Source organism: Pezoporus flaviventris, unplaced genomic scaffold (assembly GCF_033815535.1).
Source record: "Pezoporus flaviventris isolate CSIRO_AGI_PZ_B2104156 unplaced genomic scaffold, CSIRO_AGI_Pfla_v1 ptg000016l, whole genome shotgun sequence".
Classification (NCBI taxonomy): Eukaryota; Metazoa; Chordata; class Aves; order Psittaciformes; family Psittacidae; genus Pezoporus; species Pezoporus flaviventris.
In genome coordinates, this window is record NW_026892564.1 from 5,920,985 (window position 1) to 5,942,062 (window position 21,078).

General features: G+C 37.5%; 1 protein-coding gene across 1 annotated transcript in view; it reads left to right on the top strand.

Moving 5' to 3' along the window:
- The window catches only part of SLC6A15 (solute carrier family 6 member 15), a 41,673-nt gene extending 21,536 nt beyond the window's left edge, over positions 1-20,137 (top strand). The window contains exons 3-12 of the mRNA XM_061454671.1: positions 133-290; positions 741-867; positions 4,715-4,896; positions 6,138-6,248; positions 9,825-10,066; positions 10,155-10,347; positions 11,565-11,757; positions 14,416-14,575; positions 17,022-17,184; positions 18,775-20,137. Of these exons, the coding sequence (XP_061310655.1) occupies positions 133-290; positions 741-867; positions 4,715-4,896; positions 6,138-6,248; positions 9,825-10,066; positions 10,155-10,347; positions 11,565-11,757; positions 14,416-14,575; positions 17,022-17,184; positions 18,775-19,146 (1,901 nt within the window). The 3' untranslated portion in view covers positions 19,147-20,137. The remainder of the gene's footprint in view (positions 1-132; positions 291-740; positions 868-4,714; positions 4,897-6,137; positions 6,249-9,824; positions 10,067-10,154; positions 10,348-11,564; positions 11,758-14,415; positions 14,576-17,021; positions 17,185-18,774) is intronic.
- Positions 20,138-21,078: the final 941 nt, after the last annotated feature.

Consider the following 21,078-nt stretch of genomic DNA (forward strand, 5'->3'; position numbering starts at 1 on the left):
AAAATTACTCTTTGCATGTGATCAGAAAAGCTTTGTGGACACTAATTCAAGCTTGAAGCTGTTAGGTTTCACATTTGTTGTGTCAAGTTCTGACTCTTCTTCAGTCACTCTGACTCTTTATTCCTTTCATAGGTGCCTATCTTGTGCCATACTTAATCTTGCTACTGATAATAGGGATTCCACTCTTTTTCTTGGAGCTTGCTGTTGGGCAGAGGATCCGCCGAGGGAGTATTGGTGTATGGAATTACATCAGCCCCAAACTTGGAGGAATTGGATTTGCAAGCTGTGTAGTAAGTTATTAACATTAATTGTGTGGTTTGTTAGACTTTGTTTTGCTGCAGGGAAAGGCTACTGATCTGTAGTTGAGCATCAAGGTCAGTTTACAATGTTTTGGGAGATCTTAAAATATTAAAAAGTGTTGATATAGATGTGTCTGTAAAACCACTTAACATGTATTTTGTGATTCTTTTGAAATAAGGAACTAGGAAACAAAGTAGTCTTCTGGAGAAAAAAAGCCTGTAAAAGTATAGGAGTTACGTGATAAATACAGAGAAGAGCGAAAATTTTGGCAAGTTCTTTAATTGGGAAAGACATTCAGTTCTTTTTCTGACTTAATTAAAATTAGGTTCAGTGGCTGATGTGCTGAAATATGCAGAAGTTCAGTTGGGATTTTTTTCTTATTTTTTTAATTTGCAAATGTAGTTGCACGTACTAACTTTTTTATCTGTCTTTTTTTATAGGTGTGTTTCTTTGTGGCTCTGTACTACAATGTCATTATTGGATGGAGTCTGTTTTACTTTTCCCAGTCTTTTCAGCATCCATTACCGTGGGACCAATGTCCTTTAGTTAAAAATACATCTCGTACCTGTAAGTCTATATTAATGTTCTTAAGAATTCAAACCAAATGGAGAAATTCCACCCCCCCCCCCCCCAACAATTCAAAAAGATACTTGTTGGAAAAGAGTGTTGCATGCAAAGCTGGTTTTGCATCTTAATGCAGTGTCACATTATTATACTTAGAAAAAATGCAACAAAACCCCGTAATTTAAGATAAATATTTTGAAAAGAACATCACCGTCAACGGCATTTTAAAGAGTAATGAAATAAGGAGAGTGCTGCTTAGTGTGTTACAGGGATAAAAAAAGTTCTGATTACTTTTTTCCTGATGTTCAGACTGCTTTTTATGCTTACTTGCTGAAAAACAAAGGTGGAAGGATATTTCTACACTTCAATTGGTAGGATACTTCCTGGTGTTTCATTACTAACAAAGCAGAAAATTGAAAACTGTAAACATTAATAAAACTCATGTGATAAAAGTATTGTTTGCTTTGTAAACCAGTAGAATTGAAATAATTGGTCATTGGTTTGTCACTATAATGTGATAGTCTTACATGGACGTATTATGCAATAGCATTAGAAGTTCTTTATCCCTTGGTTTTGGTTATCTCGTAACAAGTTACACACTTTGAACACTTTGCATTACCCTTGCTATTGAAATACAAAATGCTTATTTTAATTTCTTTTTATTTCAGGTTGCTGGTTTTTTTTTTTTTTCAATTACCTCTGATTTATTTGTTTGGGGCTTGTTTTACTGATTTAATAAAGTACATAATCAGGGACATTTAAAAAGTTCTATGACGTTTTTATAGTGTCTTTGCCTAAGTTCCTTGCTTCAGTTGCTTGAAATAATTCGTATTTCTGAATATTGGCACACAGGTAGCCAGAGTTCCACAAGCTGTTGTCTATTAGTTGAGCCACAGTGATTGTTCATGTATTCTTACCCTGTTTAAATAATAAGGTACAGTGTGTCAGACTAACTTCAGCAGAGGTCGTCTTAACTATGCTTACACCAAGAAAAGTATTACATAAGATAATTTCCTATAATTTTTGACAGTTTATTTCAGTGAGGATCTGAAATTTGTGTTAGGTTTTCTTCAAATGAGTGTATCTTTCCCTTCTTTTCATTAATTGCCTTGACTCAGGATAATTAAAAAAAACCCACTTCTGGAATGCACGTAGAAACTTTCATTTAACATTCCTGTGTAGAAGCCATTTTTTCTTTTTCTCATCACTTCGAGATGATCATAGAATCATAGAATAGTTAGGGTTGGAAAGGACCTTAAGATCATCTAGTTCCAACCCCCCCTGCCATGTGCAAGGACACCTCCCGCTAAACCATGCCACCCAAGGCTCTGTCCAACCTGGCCTTGAACACCGCCAGGGATGGAGCATTCACAGCTTCCCTGGGCAACCCATTCCAGTGCCTCACCACCCTAACAGGAAAGAATTTCCTTCTTATATCCAATCTAAACTTCCCCTGTTTAAGTTTTAACCCGTTACTCCTTGTCCTATCACTACAGTCTCTAATGAAGAGTCCATCCCCAGCATCCCTATAGGCCCCCTTCAGCTACTGGAAGGCTGCTATGAGGTCTGCCCGCAGCCTTCTCTTCTCCAGGCTGAACAGCCCTAACTTCCTCAGCCTATCTTCATACAGGAGGTGCTCCAGTCCCCTGATCATCCTCACAGCCCTTCTCTGGACTTGTTCCAACAGTTCCATGTCCTTTTTATGTCGAGGACACCAGAACTGCACACAGTACTCCAGGTGAGGTCTCACAAGAGCAGAGTAGAGGGGCAGGATCACCTCGTTTGACCTTCTGGTTACACTCCTTTTGATGCAGCCCAGGATATGGTTGGCTTTCTGGGCTGCGAGCACACACTGCCTGCTCATGTTCATTTTCTCATCGACCAACACCTCCAAGTCCTTCTCCGCAGGGCTGCTCTGAATCTCTTCTCTGCCCAACCTGTAGCTGTGCCTGGGATTGCTCTGACCCAGGTGTAGGACCTTGCACTTGGCATGGTTAAACTTCATGAGGTTGGCATTAGCCCACCTCACAAGCATGTCGAGGTCCCTCTGGATGGCATTCCTTCCCTCCAGCGTTATCAACCGAACCACACAGCTTGGTGTCATCGACAAACTTGCTGAGGGTGCACTCAATTCCACTGTCCATGTCAGTGACAAAGATGTTCCACAAGATTGTTCATAACTCCGATCCCTGAGAGACACCACTCGTTACTGGTCTCCAGCTGGACATTGAGCCATTGACCACAACTCTTTGTGTGCGGCCATCCAGCCAGTTCTTTATCCATCGAGTGGTCCACCTACCAAATTGATGTCTCTCCAATGTAGAGACAAGGATGTTGTGTGGGACAGTGTTGAACACTTTGCACGTGTCCAGGTAGATGACATCAACTGCTCTACCCCTGTCCAACAGTTCTGTAGCCCCATCATAGAAGGCCACCAAATTGGTCAGGCAGGATTTCCCCTTAGTGAAGCCATGCTGGCTGTCACCAAGCACCTTGTTGTTTGTCATGTGCCTTAGCATGCCTTCCAGGAGAATCTCCTCCAAGATTTTGCCAGGCACAGAGGTGAGACTGACTGGTCTGTAAGTCCCCAGGTCATCCATTTTCCCCTTCTTGAAAATGGGGGTTATATTTCCCTTTTTCCAGTCGTCAGGAACTTCACCTGACTGCCAAGATTTCTCAAATACTATGGCCAGCGGCTTCACAACTTCATTCCCCAGCTCCTTCAGGACCCACGGATGGATTTCATCAGGACCCATGGACTTGTGCACATTCAGATTTTTAAGATGGTCTCGAACCAGTTCCTCTCCTACAGTGGGCACAAGGTCTTCATTCTCACAGTCCCTGCATCTGCCTTCCAAGACTTGGGTGGTTTGTTCAGAGCCTTTGCCAGTGAAGACCGAAGTCATTCAGAACCTCAGCCTTGTCCAAATCCTGTGTAGCCAGTTCTCCTGAGAGCTTCCTGAGGGGGCCTGCATTCTCCCTAGTCTGTTTTTTATTTGCTATGTACCTGTAGAATCCCTTCCTGTTATCTTTAATACCTCTAGCTAAGTTTAATTCTAACTGAGCCTTAGCTTTTCTAACCTGGTCCCTAGCTTCTCGGACAACATCCCTGTACTCTTCCCAGGCCACCTGTCCTTGCTTCCACTTATTATAAGCCTTTTTTTTCATTTGAATCTTCCTCAGGAGCTCCTTATCCATCCAAGGAGGTCTCCTGGCCCTCCTGCTGCATTTCCTTCTAGTTGGGATGCAACACTCCTGAGCTTGTAGCAGGTGATCCTTGAATATCAACCAAGAAATGATGATGATTTCGTTGATTGATTTTTTATTTGATTTTATTTGTTTTTGATTTGATTCATTGATGATGATTTTATTGTTTCTAATAGTAGTTAATTGCTTGCTGATTTGAGTGTCATATCAAAGCAGACACAAGCAAGAATTTGTTTTCCATATATTTTCAAAATGGTGTTCAATTTTAGAGAGATGCATTTCATAGTTTACATCACAGTATCATATGTAGGTAATGTCATAAAGAGAATGCATGTCTTCATCTGGGCCTGCCTACTATTTAGTAATTAAGTGAAAAATAAATTCTGCCTCGCACTTGTCTTGACCATATGCAAATAAATAACTTATCCGAAAAGTGTGTTTTAGAAAGGTCTAACCAGAACCTTTCACCATCAGCAGTCACTTTCTCTTTTAGACAACATTTTAAGACACTTTTAGTTTAGTTTTTCGGAAATGATGGTGACACAATTGCAGATATTAAGAATTGGTATAACACTGTTATGAAATGTTGGGAAAATACTTTTGTCCTGAGTCCCATTATTTACTTGCTAACATTTCTTGACAGTTGTGGAGCCAGAGTGTGAAAAGAGTTCTGCAACCACTTATTACTGGTACAGAGAAGCACTGAATATTTCCAGCTCTCTGTCAGAAAGCGGGGGTTTAAACTGGAAGATGACTATCTGCTTGCTGGCTGCCTGGGTCATGGTATGCCTAGCCATGATCAAAGGAATTCAGTCCTCAGGAAAAGTGAGTATACTGTTTACCTAAATGATAGTGTTTTACTTTGAAACGTTTCATGACATTTTTGTTCACCATATGCTCTGTTTACTCTCTCCTGAAATCTGTAGGAGCAGGTTAGAAGCTGTGACTCACCCTAGTATAATCTCAGGTAGAAGAATGTTGGTAGTTGAGCATTAAAACTGTAGTAATTTTAGTGGGAATTATATTAATTTACTGGGAGTTGAGATCTCAAGAATAATTTTCTGTTCCCGTCAGCATAACTGTTATTCATAACATAATGTGCAGCATAAGTCTGTGTGCTTCTAAATGTCTACGAATTAGGTTCCCATGTATACTCACATTATGTTTGCATTGCACCCAGATCCTCAAAAGGCCTTGCCATTTTTGTTACTGTCATTGGTATACATGCTTCTGTCATTAGCACAGCTGCTTTTCAGGATTCTGGATTGTTTCTTTTGTCTAATGACTGCCATCCCTTTGTATCTGAGTACACCACCCTGTCTTTCCTTTCTATGCAGCCAGCTGGATTGGCTAGTGAGTGTTTTGCTAGCTCTGTTGATCTCTGTGGGATTCTAAATGAAAAGTAATCTATTTCAATAGCAAAACTTTTTGCTATTAAAAAGTTTGGTACTGAGGTGGAAAATTCTGTGACCTCTTTAGTGTATTTTAATTAAAGAACTAGCAAGTTTAACGAGAGAATTATTTTACTGTAAAGTACAGAATAGATTTGCTTTTCAGTGATGGAGAATGAAAGATTGTACTTGATTACTTTTATTTTTTTGCTGTTTTGGCATTGAGTGTTGCTTAGTGGTTCTAATCCATTGGTTATATACTTCCATTGACTTTTGTCTCCTGAAGACAAAAAGAATTTCTCTTTGTGCTCTACAGCTTTACTATACCATGTTCTTGAATCAAAGTGCATTTGTAAAGTGAAACATTTCTGAAACAATCTACTTCTGTCCTTGTCATCATCTTACTCAATTCGCACTGAATTTCCCTGAAAGCCCAGCTGTTTTCAGTTAGTCAACACAATGACAACTGTATTGTTTTAGTAGAGAATTTATTTTACAGTTGAGATTTTGCTTTCTTCTGCAGAGACAAAGGGAATAGGAAGTTCCCCTACATGTTCTGTAGCACCATATGATTATCAATTCAGTCGTATATCAAAGAGATACTGAATAGTGAATGAAGCTATTGAAAATAAAGTGCATGGCTGTCATGTTAAATTTCTTCTTAATGTCTTTCAGATCATGTATTTTAGTTCCCTTTTTCCTTATGTGGTACTTTTATGCTTTCTGATCAGAGGACTGCTCCTTAATGGGTCAGTGGATGGAATTCGTCACATGTTCACACCTAAGGTGCGTGCGTGCTTAATTTCTGTTTGCAATGTATGCAGTGGCAATTTGACCATTTATGAATGCTCTCATTTAAGCTTATTGTCTTCATAGAACATTTAGCCATATTTCTGTTAAATGAGATAACAAGCCCTGAGGTCCAAAGGCTCTGTCACAGACGCCTGTGTAGAGTTACCTTCTTTAGGTGAAAGGTTCCCAGAGTTAGATGCTTTTACAAAGCTAATGACTGAAAGTGCTGTTTACAGGATTCAGGATGTTCAGAGAGGTCCAAATACTGAAAAGAGAAGTGAATCTTAAATCTTGCCATTCGATAGGATTGAAATGCCTAGTTCTGGGATGTCACAGTGAAATGCCTTACCTTGAACGCTGTCATGGCTTTAGTAAATTAACTGACACCTTCTGAAAGAGGACAGGTTTGTTCCTTTTTAGAAATAAATTAATTCTGTTTGCATAGTAGCCCAAAGTACAGAGGAATTATCTTTAATACTAAAATAGTCTAACTACTCACCACTCAGCTTTCCTTATTGTGTTCTTTATGGTTGTCATGTCATGCTGAGATAGCAGCAGGTCTAAACATTTTTTTATTTTTAATTTTTTTTTTTTTTTTGACTGTCAACATTTTAACTGGGAGTGTGTATTACAGAGCTTTAGATTTTATAACTACGGAGGTTAGAAAGGCTTTTGCAAATCATTGTTTAGCCTGAAGATCTAAATTATGCTGGCCCACACCCATCTCAAGTGCTTGTAACCATATGCAGACTACGGGAACAGTGCATTTGAGTAGTCAGAGTCATACTCAGCAATGCATAATGCTGGGCTTCATACTGTATTATGAAATGAACTTCCCAACAAGTCCACTTCATAATACAGTTAAGCAGGACAGGAGTGATATTTTAAAAACAAAAGCCAAATAATAGGCTTATTAAAATCAATGCACATAGTGGCTAATGCCAGATGACAGGTTGTTGGCAGTTGTATCGATCCCAGGTGTTTTGAGTCTCTGGAGAACTGTCATAAAAATGACTTTTGTTAGCTATGACGCTGTTATTTCTTGCATTGTGATACATAGTCATAGTCATGGTAGATGGACCACTCACTGTCACGGCTTTAGAGTTGTGGTTCTTCAGGAGCTTGCAGGCTGCTTTGGCAAATCCTGGAAATCAGAGGAACAGATAAATGTAATGCTTACTGACAAAGTCTGTAGCAGAGATGGAGAGATGGAATACAGGCCTCTCGAAGTTATAATTCAGTTTCTTGACCACATTTTTAGTCCATTCTTTAACTAGAGAAGTGTCACTAAATACTGAAGGAAACACTGAAACACCCCTTGAATACCAACACCTCTTCACTGTTTCATCTTTCATAAGTCAGACCTAAAAGAAATTGCAGCTGATGCTTACTTTAAAAGTTATATTTTAACTTAGTTACACAGTTGTTCCAAGTTTTAGTTCCTTCTGCTGGTTTCCAGTTCTGTATCTCAAGTTGTGGTTTAAATTTGAGGTTAGGAGACCTGTATGTCACATACAGTATATGTGCATATAAACCTTCAAAAGTATTTTCATTATAATGTCTGATTGTTTCTGTACTTGGGCCCAGATTTGGGGCCCAGATTTGGGGCCCAGATTTGGGGCCCAGATTCATATGAAACTACCTAAGGGAATTTAGACTCCCATACTTGTTTCCATTCACTCCATAGTGCTAACAGTTTCTCTGGGGAGGAAGGCTGTAAAAAGGATTGCTAAACTTATCCAAATTGAAAATTACACAGTCAGATAGACATGAGAGGGGAGAGGAAAACATCTTCTTAGCCTTGATTAGTTCAGTTTTGCAACCACATTTAGACCACCAACAACCACAACATACTCCCACAGAAGAGTTGTGTTAGCACAGCAGAGGGCTAGCACACATTGGTGCAGGTGTGAGAGCACAGGGCTTATGAAGAGGGTGAGAATTTCTCTGTTTGGTGTGGTTGATGAATAAAGGATAAAATCTAAATAATAACCTTAATGAAAAACCTAAAGAAAGGTACATGTAAAGCCCACTGAAGTCAACTGCTGTAATGAAACTGCAGTAGGAGTGAATGAAATTTAAATACAAAGCCCCCAAAATTTCACTGAAAAAATCTTATATAGCAAATCAATTACAAATTTATTTTGAAATGCTAGACAATGTGTGTCTGAGAGCATACTGACTTTGATGGTGCTGAATTACCCATACCAGAAAGCGAAAAGTGTTTTGATACTTAATCCAGTTACAGATTTGGCAAAAAATAAAAGAATATTCCTTGAACTCCCTCTAGTGGAAAAGCTCCAGCATGACTGTGATACAGACAGCTATAACTATGTGCAATAGCTACTTGTGCATTGTAATTAAAATGAAAATTGTGAGTCTGGAACAAGTTTATTGTCATAAACACTGTCCCCCTCCCCGAATATACTGTATTTTAGCTATATATAAATAAATAAAGCAGGTACCTTCTGCCTATTTATAATAAATGATATATCTTTATGGGGAACTGGAAAATTTTTCAAAACGTTATAATAACAGAATTTTTTTTTTTTTTTCCTTCAAGTAAGGTAAGACAGACAGTCTAACAGTGCTGGCATCTATGCTCATGGTTTCTGGTTTTACTGTTTTCAGTAAGCCTAGGGTTTGAGTGTTTGTTTTTTTTTTAAATTACATGTGCAAACGTAAGGCCTTTCACTGTTAAAGGGAGGCCCTGAATCAACTTCAGAAAATTTAATGTATAAATTTCACATATAATTCTTTTTATGATTCAGTATCTAAGAGAATCTGAGATAGACAGACTTACAGCTTTGTTGTAAGATGACTTATAACTTTGTAACAAAGATATTTCTTGAAGTACAATCATCTGAATGAACAATACAGTTTTTTTGATAAACGCTTAAGTGTCCCTCAAATACCTGACCCATTTAATTTAGGGTAAGTTCAAGGCATCTGGCTTAAGGAAGACTTGACTCGTGAGCTATAGAGATTGTGGTGGACAATGTTTACTTCATCTGTTGCATTTTGCTTTACATATTTGCATGTGTAGAATCCCATATAAGCATGTGTATCTCATGTTCACCATTTTTTTTTCTTTTGACAAGTAACAATAAAGCAACTTTCAGCATACTTAATGCATTTATGAGGGTTGATCATCTCAAAATACACTGTAATTCTAACAACTCTCAATACATACACTGTTAAAAAAAGGACAATAAATACTGCAAAATTAAAATATAACTTCTATCTTATTTCTCAGTATAGCTGCTTTTTGGATTATCATATATCTCAAGCAGTGTCTCATTATTGGGAACACAGTATATAGCACGTTTCTCTTTAAGGATTGTATCATATAAAATTAAGAGAATTTCTAGCCCATAAGTTCACTGAACTTTAGGTGTCACATTCAGCTTTCATTCTATCATAATGAAAATACATTTGTAGTTCAGTATTAGTGTTTTATGATGTAGATTGTCTTCCTGTTGTTATTTTTTTTTGTTTTTCTGTTATCTATTTCTGTTGTAATAGAAATGCATTTTATAGCTGACATATATTATATCTAATTTCAAACAGCTTGAAATAATGCTGGAGCCCAAGGTCTGGAGAGAAGCTGCTACTCAGGTGTTCTTTGCCTTAGGGCTTGGATTTGGTGGAGTCATTGCCTTTTCAAGCTACAACAAGAGAGACAACAACTGCCATTTTGATGCTGTACTGGTGTCCTTCATCAATTTTTTCACTTCTGTGCTGGCAACTTTGGTGGTGTTTGCAGTTCTGGGCTTCAAAGCCAATATCATAAATGAAAAATGTGTTATCCAGTATGAATTTTTTTTTTTTATTTATATTTCATGTATGAATTAACATAGGTCATTGAGTTTGATTTCTCTGTTTTATTATGTTTTACAGAAATTCAGACAAGATTTTAAAACTTTTAAAAATGGGCAATCTGAGCCAGGATATGATCCCACATCATATCAATTTCTCAAGCATTACAGCAGAAGATTACAATTTAGTTTATGACATTATTCAGAAAGTTAAAGAAGAAGAGTTTGATTCTCTTGGTCTGAAATCTTGTCAAATTGAAGATGAACTTAACAAGGTGAGAGTAATAAGCGAGTCTTGAATACAGAGATGATGAGCAGATGAATATTTGTAAGTCTGTGTAAGTATACTTCACAGTTTGTTTCAGACTATCAGTACAGTGTACCTGTGAGAAGTACACCTATAGAGATCCATATGAAAACACGGTTTTGTGCAGAGTTACATTCTAGCTCACCTAAGGACTTTTGGGTCAGATGTCCTAATATAGCCTTCACTGATTTATAATGTATTTTGATCCTTATATTGCTCTCCTCAGGAAGTGATAAGTTTTTAAAGTTCTGTTCTTTAGAAGAGTAGAGCATGAGAATTTTTCCAAAGACTGAACAGAGGTGTACAGTGTCATACTTTGATGTCTTCCAATGTTAAGATACAATCATTAAACATAAATACGGTTTCATTAGAAAGTAAAAAAGTTATTATTTACTTATTAGATAATTGTTTAATGAATATCATCCTGGTTTAAAATCTTTACTGTAAGCCAGATCTGTAAATTTTCTAGCTTTTTCAGGGGGACTTCCAGTTACAAGCATAGACCTCTATATGGTTGTGCCAGCGTCTGAAGCTAAAACGTAAAATCAGTGACTTAGACATTAAAAGTTTCTGTACTATTCCTGCCATTTAAATTTGAAAGAAATAATTATAGAAATGAACTCCTTTATATACTTAGTGGAGAAAATTCTGTATTTTGTAGCAGTCCTGTATAATAATAGCTGTTATGCAAAATTATTAATGAAAGAGAGATAGAAGTTCCAGCTGGACACAAGAGGGAAATTTTTTTCACAATGAGAACAATCAGTCTTTGCAGTAATCTTCTCTGGGAAGTGGTGCATTGCCTAGCACTGAACATTTCTATGACTGAGCAGAACAGGGTGCTGGAACATCTTGTTTAGACTATGCTTTTGCCAGGAAAGGTTGCACCAGATTATTCTTGAGGTCCCTTCCAACCTGGTATTCCATGATCCTCTGAAAGAAATGTGTTGCTAATATCATTCAATTTACAGATTCTCAGCCAAATCCAATGTTTCAGTAAATCCAGTATTAATTAAGTTTGAAGGTTTGGAAGAATTGCATATTTGATGTCTACCTTTAAGTTTTAATCAATGACGTTGTATGAACAGGAAGTCAGACTATCGTACTACAAAAAAAAAAAAAAAGAAAAAAAAAAGAAAAGAAATACTGTCCATGAATAGTAATGGGGATTTTTCTTACTGACAGGCGGTTCAAGGAACTGGTTTAGCTTTTATTGCCTTCACAGAAGCAATGGCCCACTTCCCTGCTTCTCCATTCTGGTCAGTCATGTTCTTCCTCATGTTAGTAAATTTGGGACTTGGAAGTATGTTTGGAACCATTGAAGGCATCATCACACCTATTGTTGATACCTTCAAAGTCAGGAAAGAAATTCTTACTGGTGAGTTGCACAAACTTTCTTTTCTCACTAGAGAGTTAAGGTAAGGGGTTTTTTTTTGATCATACGATCATTTCTTGTTTTTTGACATGAGAGTTTTCAGTGCTGACATTTTACAAAGCAGTAAATCATTGTATTCCAGACTTAAACAAAATGTGTAGTTGTTTGGGGTTTTTCATTTAAATGCCTAAAGTTATTTGAGGTGTAGCCTGTTTATATAGCTCTGATCTTGTAGCAATTTCTCTTTTTGAGGTAGAAGGGCAGCATAAAATGTGAAAGTTAAGTTTCGGAAAATCTGCATGACATCTGCAAAGGACTTGGTATGTTATGCACAAATTTTGTGACAGAAAGGATAGAAAAATAAAAATACAATAAGCTGCTTAACCATCATCTAACTCTGTGAAGGAAATAATAATATATTTTCTAAGAGTTAACCCTGGATGCGGCAGAGCATTGCTCTTTCCTGGCTGCTTTCCTTACCTTTTCCTTACCTTATATTAATAAGATTTAACAGAAAACTTTTTTTCTTTTGCTTTGCTAGGGGAAAATTCTTCTGAAAAATCAGATGATTTATCTTTAGGAAGTTCTAACCTATTGAGCAGTTGTTTACTTGGTTTTCTTTGTTTGTTTTATCAGCTCTTTAATTCTTACTGAATAACCAGTGTGACATTTAGAAACTAGCTGTTCTTTCTAATTTTATATGCAAGTACTATGATATATAGCCATTACTCTGGCGTAAAGGAGTATTTTACAATAATTCCTTGTAACTGCATTTGAGAGAGAAACCTTTTAAGATAAAGGTATATTAAAGAACTGCTTTTCTCTTGTAATTTTTTTGAGTGGTATGCATGCATGATTTTTGCTGAACTCAGTTATACTCAAAGGATTATAACTCTATATAGTGTTTATATAATTAACTTATAAAACTAAAGTGCCTGGGTTATACTTCATGCAGTATTGGTAGGATTTAATAAGGATTATGCCTGCACTAGAGTTTGTGCTTACAACCCACATATTCAATTTTTACAGAATTGTGAGCACATCTGCAGTTTTTTGCACTGTGGTTCCAGTTCAGTTCCTCTTGAGCTGAGGGAAACAAACTCATAAGCTAAAAGATTTTTTGCATTCAAGTATTTCCAAATCAGATTCATTTCCTCAGTCTCCAAGGCAGCTATACTTGAAAGCCCACTAGTCCCGCTGACCGTTTCCTGAGACTGTCTGTGCCAAGGATGCACGGAGCCTCTGAACAAGTCAATGTGGGGTACTTTTCCCACTCATTCCCAGTCAAGCTGATTTCAGCCTCCAGTACTGTCAGCTGTTGGGATCCTCCTGTCACTCCAGAAATACAAATGGGTTCTACCTCTTGATAGCTTGATGGCATCAGGGTACACTGTGCACCAGTGTCTACTAGAGCCTTATATTATACTCCTGTGGGACTCATGTGCCGAGCCATCTGCTCTACACACTCCAGTAAACCCAACTGTCCCTAGCTTCCACCTGGCTGGAGGCAAGGCCCTTTTAGTGCTGGTTATAGAATTCTGCACTCACTTCTTGTGAAAGTGGATTAGAATTCCTTTCTATACAGTCAGGAGTCCTTCCACTGTGTCTGCAGCACTGCTCACTGGAGACTGAAGCAGCAATTTTCCTGGAAGAACATCCATTTGTGATTGTTTTTCCTTGCAGTTCATGTAGCTGTGACTCTAGGGCTGAGGTAGATTTTCCATCTCTCTTCCTCATGTCCACATGGGTTGTGTGCATTGGACTTCATCTGAATCTGTGAATGACTGTGTGTCACTTGCCTGGGTGACAGATAACATCTACCTTCAAGGGATACCTTTTCTTCACACTTGACAGGAGACTCCCAGAGGCTGAGAACTTGTGTCCCTTTTCCAATTGCCTTGTTCAATACCCCTTTCCCTAGAAAGTGATCCCATCTGCTTGGCTTCCCTGTCCTCTAATTCCAAACTTCCAGCCCCATTATCCCAGCACCAGAGCAGCTAGGTGTTAATATGTTCACCTGGATGACAGCTGAAATCTTTTCATATATTGAATTGGTTGCCCCTAAACAAAAAAAAAAAGGGGCAGGAATTTTGTTGCTTAGTGTAAAAATGCACTTAGACTGATCTTAATGGAACTTCATTCTGTAAGTAATTAGGGGAAGTATGTTCAGCCTTTATACTTTTTAGAATTACAGTCCTAAACTTTTTAACTTTTTAGCTTTTTTTTTTCACTTTTTCACTTCTAAGTTATTTTCAATTCTGAATTCCAAAAAGTCATTTGTTGACCAAGTAACATGATGTATGATGTTTAGCTTGCCAATTCTGTGTATTTTAGCCTTGCATTCACATTAAGTTGAATGTTTAATGAGAAATAGTCACTTGATTAATCTCTGCTGCGTAATCAGTATTGCTGCAATATGGTAATTCCAGGAATTCTAGTTTAACAGCTTTTCTGTTATGTAGGGAGTAGGTAGGATTCCTAGTATTCTTATAATTGAGACCCCAGCCCCCCCCTAAAAAAAGGCAAAACATTTCAAACTTTGATTATATTAAATATAATGAAATAATGAGTTAAAGTATATCTTTGCTGTTTAGAGCTCTCCTATTTCCTCTTGTGGAACTTCATTTTAATTACAGCTCACATTTCTGTCCTTTATTCCAGTCATCTGCTGCTTGGTAGCATTTTTTATTGGCCTGATCTTTGTGCAGCGCTCTGGAAATTATTTTGTGATGATGTTTGATGACTACTCAGCTACTCTGCCCCTGCTTATTGTGGTCATTTTGGAGAATATTGCAGTCACCAGAATTTATGGAATAAACAAGTAAGTGAAGGAAATGTATCTTCCTGTACATACCAACAGTATTCATTACAATAGCAATTACTATTTAAAGCGTGAAGTATTTGCTCTGTATGCATAGATACAATTAAGCAGAAAGTGGGTCAATCTGGATGTGACTGAAAACAGGTTTGAAGCAAGATATACTGCATTTCACATAGTGAAACCCAAAGAGCAATTGCAACAGATACAAAGAGAGGAGAGTACAGAAAAAGAAGCAAAAGAAGAGAGTTAGAAAGGCGGCTGGATATGCAAGTATGAGGAATTTATGTAGAAATAAGACAGCAAGGGTCATAACAATTAACTGTTCTTTGCATTAGTTGTGAGAGGAAATAGAGAAAACTATAGGAAAAGACAGCATCAAAACTTACTTGGAAGCAGCCTGGTTGACAGTGAAGTTAAGTGAGTTTCTATCAGTGAAGGCTGAAGAGAAATGACCATCAAGTCCTTCTAATTTTTTACACTTTAAGACTGCAATCACCAGAATGCGTTCACTTAGCGAGATTGATATGTGCCATGCTTAAGGAGTAGAAGAGTTTGTATGACAAAATAACACATACAATCCACAGATAAAACAGAGTATACTATACTAGGTGCTGAAGTAATTTACACATCTGTGATTCCTTTGCATGCACAAAGGGTGCACAGAATGGGTGGGTTTTCATTTGACGTTTTGCTTGCGCAATCTGAGTAATCAGCCAGTCACTCACCATAATGAAATAAACTATATTAAGAAAATTCAACTTAATGGTTTCCAGACATTGTTTCTGGTCTGTGCAAGTAGTGCTGTGTCTGCTTACTTGTTAAAGGAGAATTCCCACTTGGGCCACATGTATGACGCTATGATTGATCACATAAACGTGAAAACACCATGTAGATGTTTTTGCACATGCAAATGAAAGATAAAGCGGAAGATCAGGTCGGTAATGTCCAGTCAAGTAGAGTTCCACTGTGAAGATAGACATGCCAAAAAAGTTTACCTGTGAGGAAGTTGATGTTAAGGAATAGCTGAAATACGGTAATATTTTGCTTCTGAATCAGAGCACAGTTGATTCATGTTTTCAGAAAGGGTTCTGACAGGATAAAGTGAAAAGTTAATAGCCAATTTTCTTATTCATAATGGCCTCCTGAATCTCCCTCTGGAGTATTCCTAATACTTTTTCTGATGTATATTTCTCCAGAATATCCTTCTTCAGGAACCCAGCATTCTTGCTTGCAAAAATTGCCAGAATCAACAGCTTCAGGTTGTCATCAGCTGTGATAGCGCCGAGGGGTCCTCCTTGTAGATGAGGATCCATACATATTTTTCCTCTGTCTTTGATCAGATAGGAAAAAAGTAACACATTGCATCCAAAGGGATTACAGCCAAAGAATAGGCAATATCCTTCCTGTAGCCAAGAAGGAAAATCTTCTATGCTGGAATGAGTGCTAAAGGAGCTTGGTAGCTTTTAAAAGAGGATAAGTAGGATGGAGATGGTGAAAAACTTAAAGTGAAGATAATAGATTTATGCTCAACTGGATGAAGTACTGGAGATTCCAGAAAGGAGAGGCTATCTATAGTGGAGCACAATACATTTGTAAATTTCAGCTTCTTCTTAACAATATGCTTCATTGCAGTGTAAGCAAGGGATAGAACAGTCCACACTATGCAGTTCAAAAACATTTTTGAGTTTATATGACAGTAGCTTCACATGTGTAACTGCTTTGAAAACATTTGTTTCTATGAGAGCTTTTTTTGAGAGGCACATTTCAGAAGGGAGTGGGATCAGAAGGGAGTTAAAACAGAATTAATGCTTGAGCACACTCCAAAAGAATTAATTCTAAAAATAGTCTCTCTTTTTCTACTGGCTCTGGAACCATGTACTCCTCTGTCAAGAGTATAAAAATAGGAGTTTTGTTCATATCATAACTTGCAATTTTGAGGCACAGGGAGACAGATTTAAAACTTCACAAAGTTTTATTTCAGCACTTACATGATGCAAACCATACCTTATGCATAAAATTATTTTTTACACTGCACCAACATGTGGGTTCAATATTAATTTTGCGGAATCTGTAAGATGTGCTGGTTTTATATGTCCTCAGAAGTAATGACACATGCCTTAGTAAATAACCCAGTAGACAATGTTAGAAGGTGTAAAAAACAATCTTCTAAAAGGAAGGTGAGTTTAAATATCTTTCCAGCACAGTCCAACAAGCACTTTACTAAATCACTGCACTGTGTAGCAAATCCACCTGTTCATTTGTTCTGAACTAGAGATATAAAGTAGGTTTTTTTCAGCCTATTAAGTAATCTAAACTGCAGCCTTTTCTATACATGCAGTTTTTCAGGGTCGGTTCCCTCAAATTCATTGCTATGTATCAATTATAGTACTTAAAATTTCAGTATTTCAGTGCACGCACTAACAATAAGCTTTTATTCCCTTCACAGGTTTATGGAGGATCTGAAGGATATGCTTGGGTTTTCTCCAAGCCAGTATTATTACTACATGTGGAAGTATGTTTCACCTTTAGTATTGTTGTGTTTGTTGGTAGCTAGTGTTGTCCAAATGGGATTAAGTCCTCCTGGCTACAATGCTTGGATTGAAGATAAGGTATGTATCTAACAGTTGCTATAGAATCATAGAATAGTTAGGGTTGGACAGGACTTTAAGATCATCTAGTTCCAACCCCCCTGCCATGGGCAGGGACACCTCACACTAAACCGTGTCACCCAAGGCTATCATAGTGATCATATCTGAAGTATTTCAGAAATACATAAAAAGACAAAAGAATTGCAATTAGAAATTCATAATCAGTATAAATAATGACATGTTTGTTTTTATCTCAAGTAATATTAATGTAAAACCAGCCATTTTTTAAATTTTAGAGTAGTTCTGCTTTAAAATACAACTACTTGCCATGAACCTTCATGGTTTTTGTGACTTTTTTAGTTTGTTGATGCATGTTGGAGAAATTCTTAAAGTTGGGAGAAGTTACTCACTTCCCTTAAATCTTATTTTCCTAGAGAAAATCAGTTGGAACTTGATCTTAAGGGCCTTTCCAGCCCTAACTATTCTATGATTCTATGATTCTATGGAAATAGTTGGGCGATAACACTAAATAAATAATTTCAGATGGCATATTTATTTTTTAATGTGAAATTAAATACTATGATTTAGCCATGTAATAAATTTTCCCCTTTGGGAATGCATATCACATTGTAGGTAACAGCTGCATTAAAATCTGTTTCTGATAGGAGTGTTTGATTTGTACAAAACTTGTCTGTGTGAATAGTAAAGTAAGTGCTGCATGTTGGCTCCAGAAAGAAATTCAGTCGAAGTAACTCCTAAGAGTTCTACTAGCATTTAGGCTCAACAGCCCTCAGCTCTTTCTACAGGCTTGTCATACAAAACACAGGGAGGGAAAAATACCAGAGAAATGAATCTTGGGGACTCTTCTGAATGGACAACTGTCTGAATTAGCTGTGGTGAGATTGCAGCAAAGACAGGTAAAGTATAAATGCAAGAGGTTGGCTTTACAATAGGTAGACATCTGCTTTTAATGAGACAACCACTGCTACTTTCTCAGGATTCTTAGAAAAATGTTCTTATTTATGTTTTATTCTTGCCCTCAAAAATTAGAAAGAGAATGACCTTAGAATAACAAATAGAATATTCCTTTCCATGTGTATAAAATCAAGCAAACTGAATTTGTTGGCCAGTGAGTCATGGTATGGGGTGCAGTCACTGCCCCAGTAAGTGTGTTTGTTATAGTTTGCATTAAATTTATAAGAAGTGGAACAATTCCACAGAGTCATCTGGGACTGTCCCTGTCTAGACTAGCTGCTGGCCTACAAGGACTTCTTTTCCAGGCACAGTAACAAATTCCACTGCACACTTGTCTGTCCTGAACATCCTTTAAAGAATTGGAGAGCAGCTGCAGACAAATGCACCAGAAAGGCTATTGTGAAAATTTTTGTTTACTGCTGGAGTACTCTGAGCATCTCAGAAACTGTGGGACGGTGTTCAGGTCCTACTGACTGGCAAAAAGATGGCAATCCTACATCTCCATTTGAGACCTGTAATGATGCCCACATTGTGGCATTGTGACAGGAAGATGAAAATGGCACACCTCAGTGAGGACTGCAGGTTTGCTCTTTTTCAGTGAAGACTTATTCTTTGTTTTTCTCTTGGATTCCTCAGGCCATGGAAGAGTTCCGCAGCTATCCAACATGGGGAATGATTGTCTGTATATCCCTGATGGTGTTGGCCATACTGCCAGTCCCAATAGTCTTCATGGTGCGCCGTTGCAACCTTATTGATGACAGCTCTGGTAGTTTGGCATCTGTATCCTACAAAAGAGGCCGGATAATAAAGGAACCTGTTAACCTGGAGGGAGATAATACAAGTCTGATTCATGGGAAGAGTCCAAGTGAAGTGCCGTCTCCAAATTTTGGCAAAACCATATATCGAAAACAGACAGGTTCACCAACTCTAGATACTGCTCCAAATGGACGTTATGGTATTGGATACCTGATGGCTGATATGCCTGATATGCCGGAGTCTGATTTGTAACTGTGGAAAAAAAGATGCTGTTAATTTCTTTTCTCTCACTGATCATGGCTCTCCTACGAGAAGTGGTCAGCTTCAATTAGTAGGGTGCGATCTCAGGTGCTCCACAGCGACAGTCTTTAAAATGTCATGACTCTATGTACAGGTTGAGAAAACTGGCTTTGGATTAATCCTCTGGGGTTTTGTTTGCACTGAAGGGAACACATTCGAAATCAGTGGTAGCCTACATCTGCCAGTATAGCCAAGGATTTAATTCATTTCTAAATTTAAAGCTTTCTATCTCCAAAGCCCAGGTGTCACTCAAATGGGAAACTATTTGTGTGATAATATCAGTGAAAATCCTTTTTTTTTTCTGCTTTTAGGTTAACTCCCCAGTATTAAAAGTGAACTCCAAAGTAGTTCACCGAATCCATGTTTGTGTAAACACTTGTATACTTTATGTAGATATGCTGTACTTATTTTGTTAGCACTGATAATTACTTAGGCTATTAGCTGAGTCAAAAACAAACCTGCAAACTATTTTCTTATGTAATAGCTGTATAGAGCAGTAGGATTAGATAATCAAGTAGACTTACAGGAAGGTGAGGAAAGATTCCCTGTTCACTGGGGACTGCATAAACTGCGTCTGTATACTTTGTGTAAAATACTTGCTTTTTCAGTGTGAAAACAATGTTAGAGTGAGTCACTCCAAGAATCTTAAGGATTGTGCAGATTCTGCATTTTTTTCTATGCTGTGTGCCTAAAAAAGACCTTCTTGATATTTATTGTGGTTACAAAATTACATATATATTATATTTATATAATATACTTGTAATGTATATATGTATATTATTCTGTACGTAATCATTTCAAAAGTTGAAGCAAGATGGCTTTTATAATTAGTTTCCTTCAGTTTTGCTTCTGTTTTATGCAGGTAATTTTTTTCAGTCGGTAATTGTTGAGAACTGTATGGCATTACATTTTAACCTATGAATAAAGAGATTGACAAGGTGTTTCTCTGTGATTTCCTAATATGCTTATTATAACACAGCCTGCTTTTCCCTCAGCTAGGCTGTCTGAAAGAATAACATTTACCACCTGAGTAGAGATGCTAAAAGAACCTGAAAACAAAAAATCCTACATCAGTCATCTTAATAAACTGTTAGACAAGGACTTTTACTGTGAATATAGTAGTTGATGTTGCACTGTAAACTGGCATGATGCTCTGGAAGCTAGTACCTGATTTATTCCTTACCTTAAGGATTTTTAAAGTTAGGCATAAGTCCTGACTTCACTACCTCTAGTAAGCTAAGGGCATAACCTAGCTACATTGTCCCAGCATCAGACAAAGAACCAAATTAATTTGAGGTAAATGTAAGTTTCAGAAGCTGTGTGCTTCAAGAGCACAGTTTTGAGTGCGTCAAGTGTAGAAAAGCTATGACAAACAAATGAAAACTACGGAAATCTTAAAACACCTTAGCAACTTGATAAAATTCCTTAGGGATAACTTGGTTTGGGAGGATAATCCCAAATCCTTTTTCATTTCTACCTGGAGCTTTTCACATAATTCCAATCAACACGAAGTTGCACTAGTAGCATTAGCTGAGAAACAGCTATATTTGATTATCAGGCTCATCTTACAGTAGTTAGAAGTTGTGCACATAAAATAGGGTTACAAGGAGCCCTCTAAAATGCATGTATTAGAACATACAGTAGAGATGGCATAATTTAAGCAGGTTGCTCATTCATAATTTATCAATTGTCAATACTAGTATGTGTATAATGGATAGCTATTATAGACACAGAGCAAGCATGTACAAAATATTCCTGCTATAGCAGAGCAGCTGCAGGTTTCCACCACCATATCGCATCAGGCTTCTAGAGTAAGTGACTGCTCAGGGTAGTTGTCATGCATCCCCTCTGTGCCCAGTACACAAAGTGCCGAAATCTGTTGTT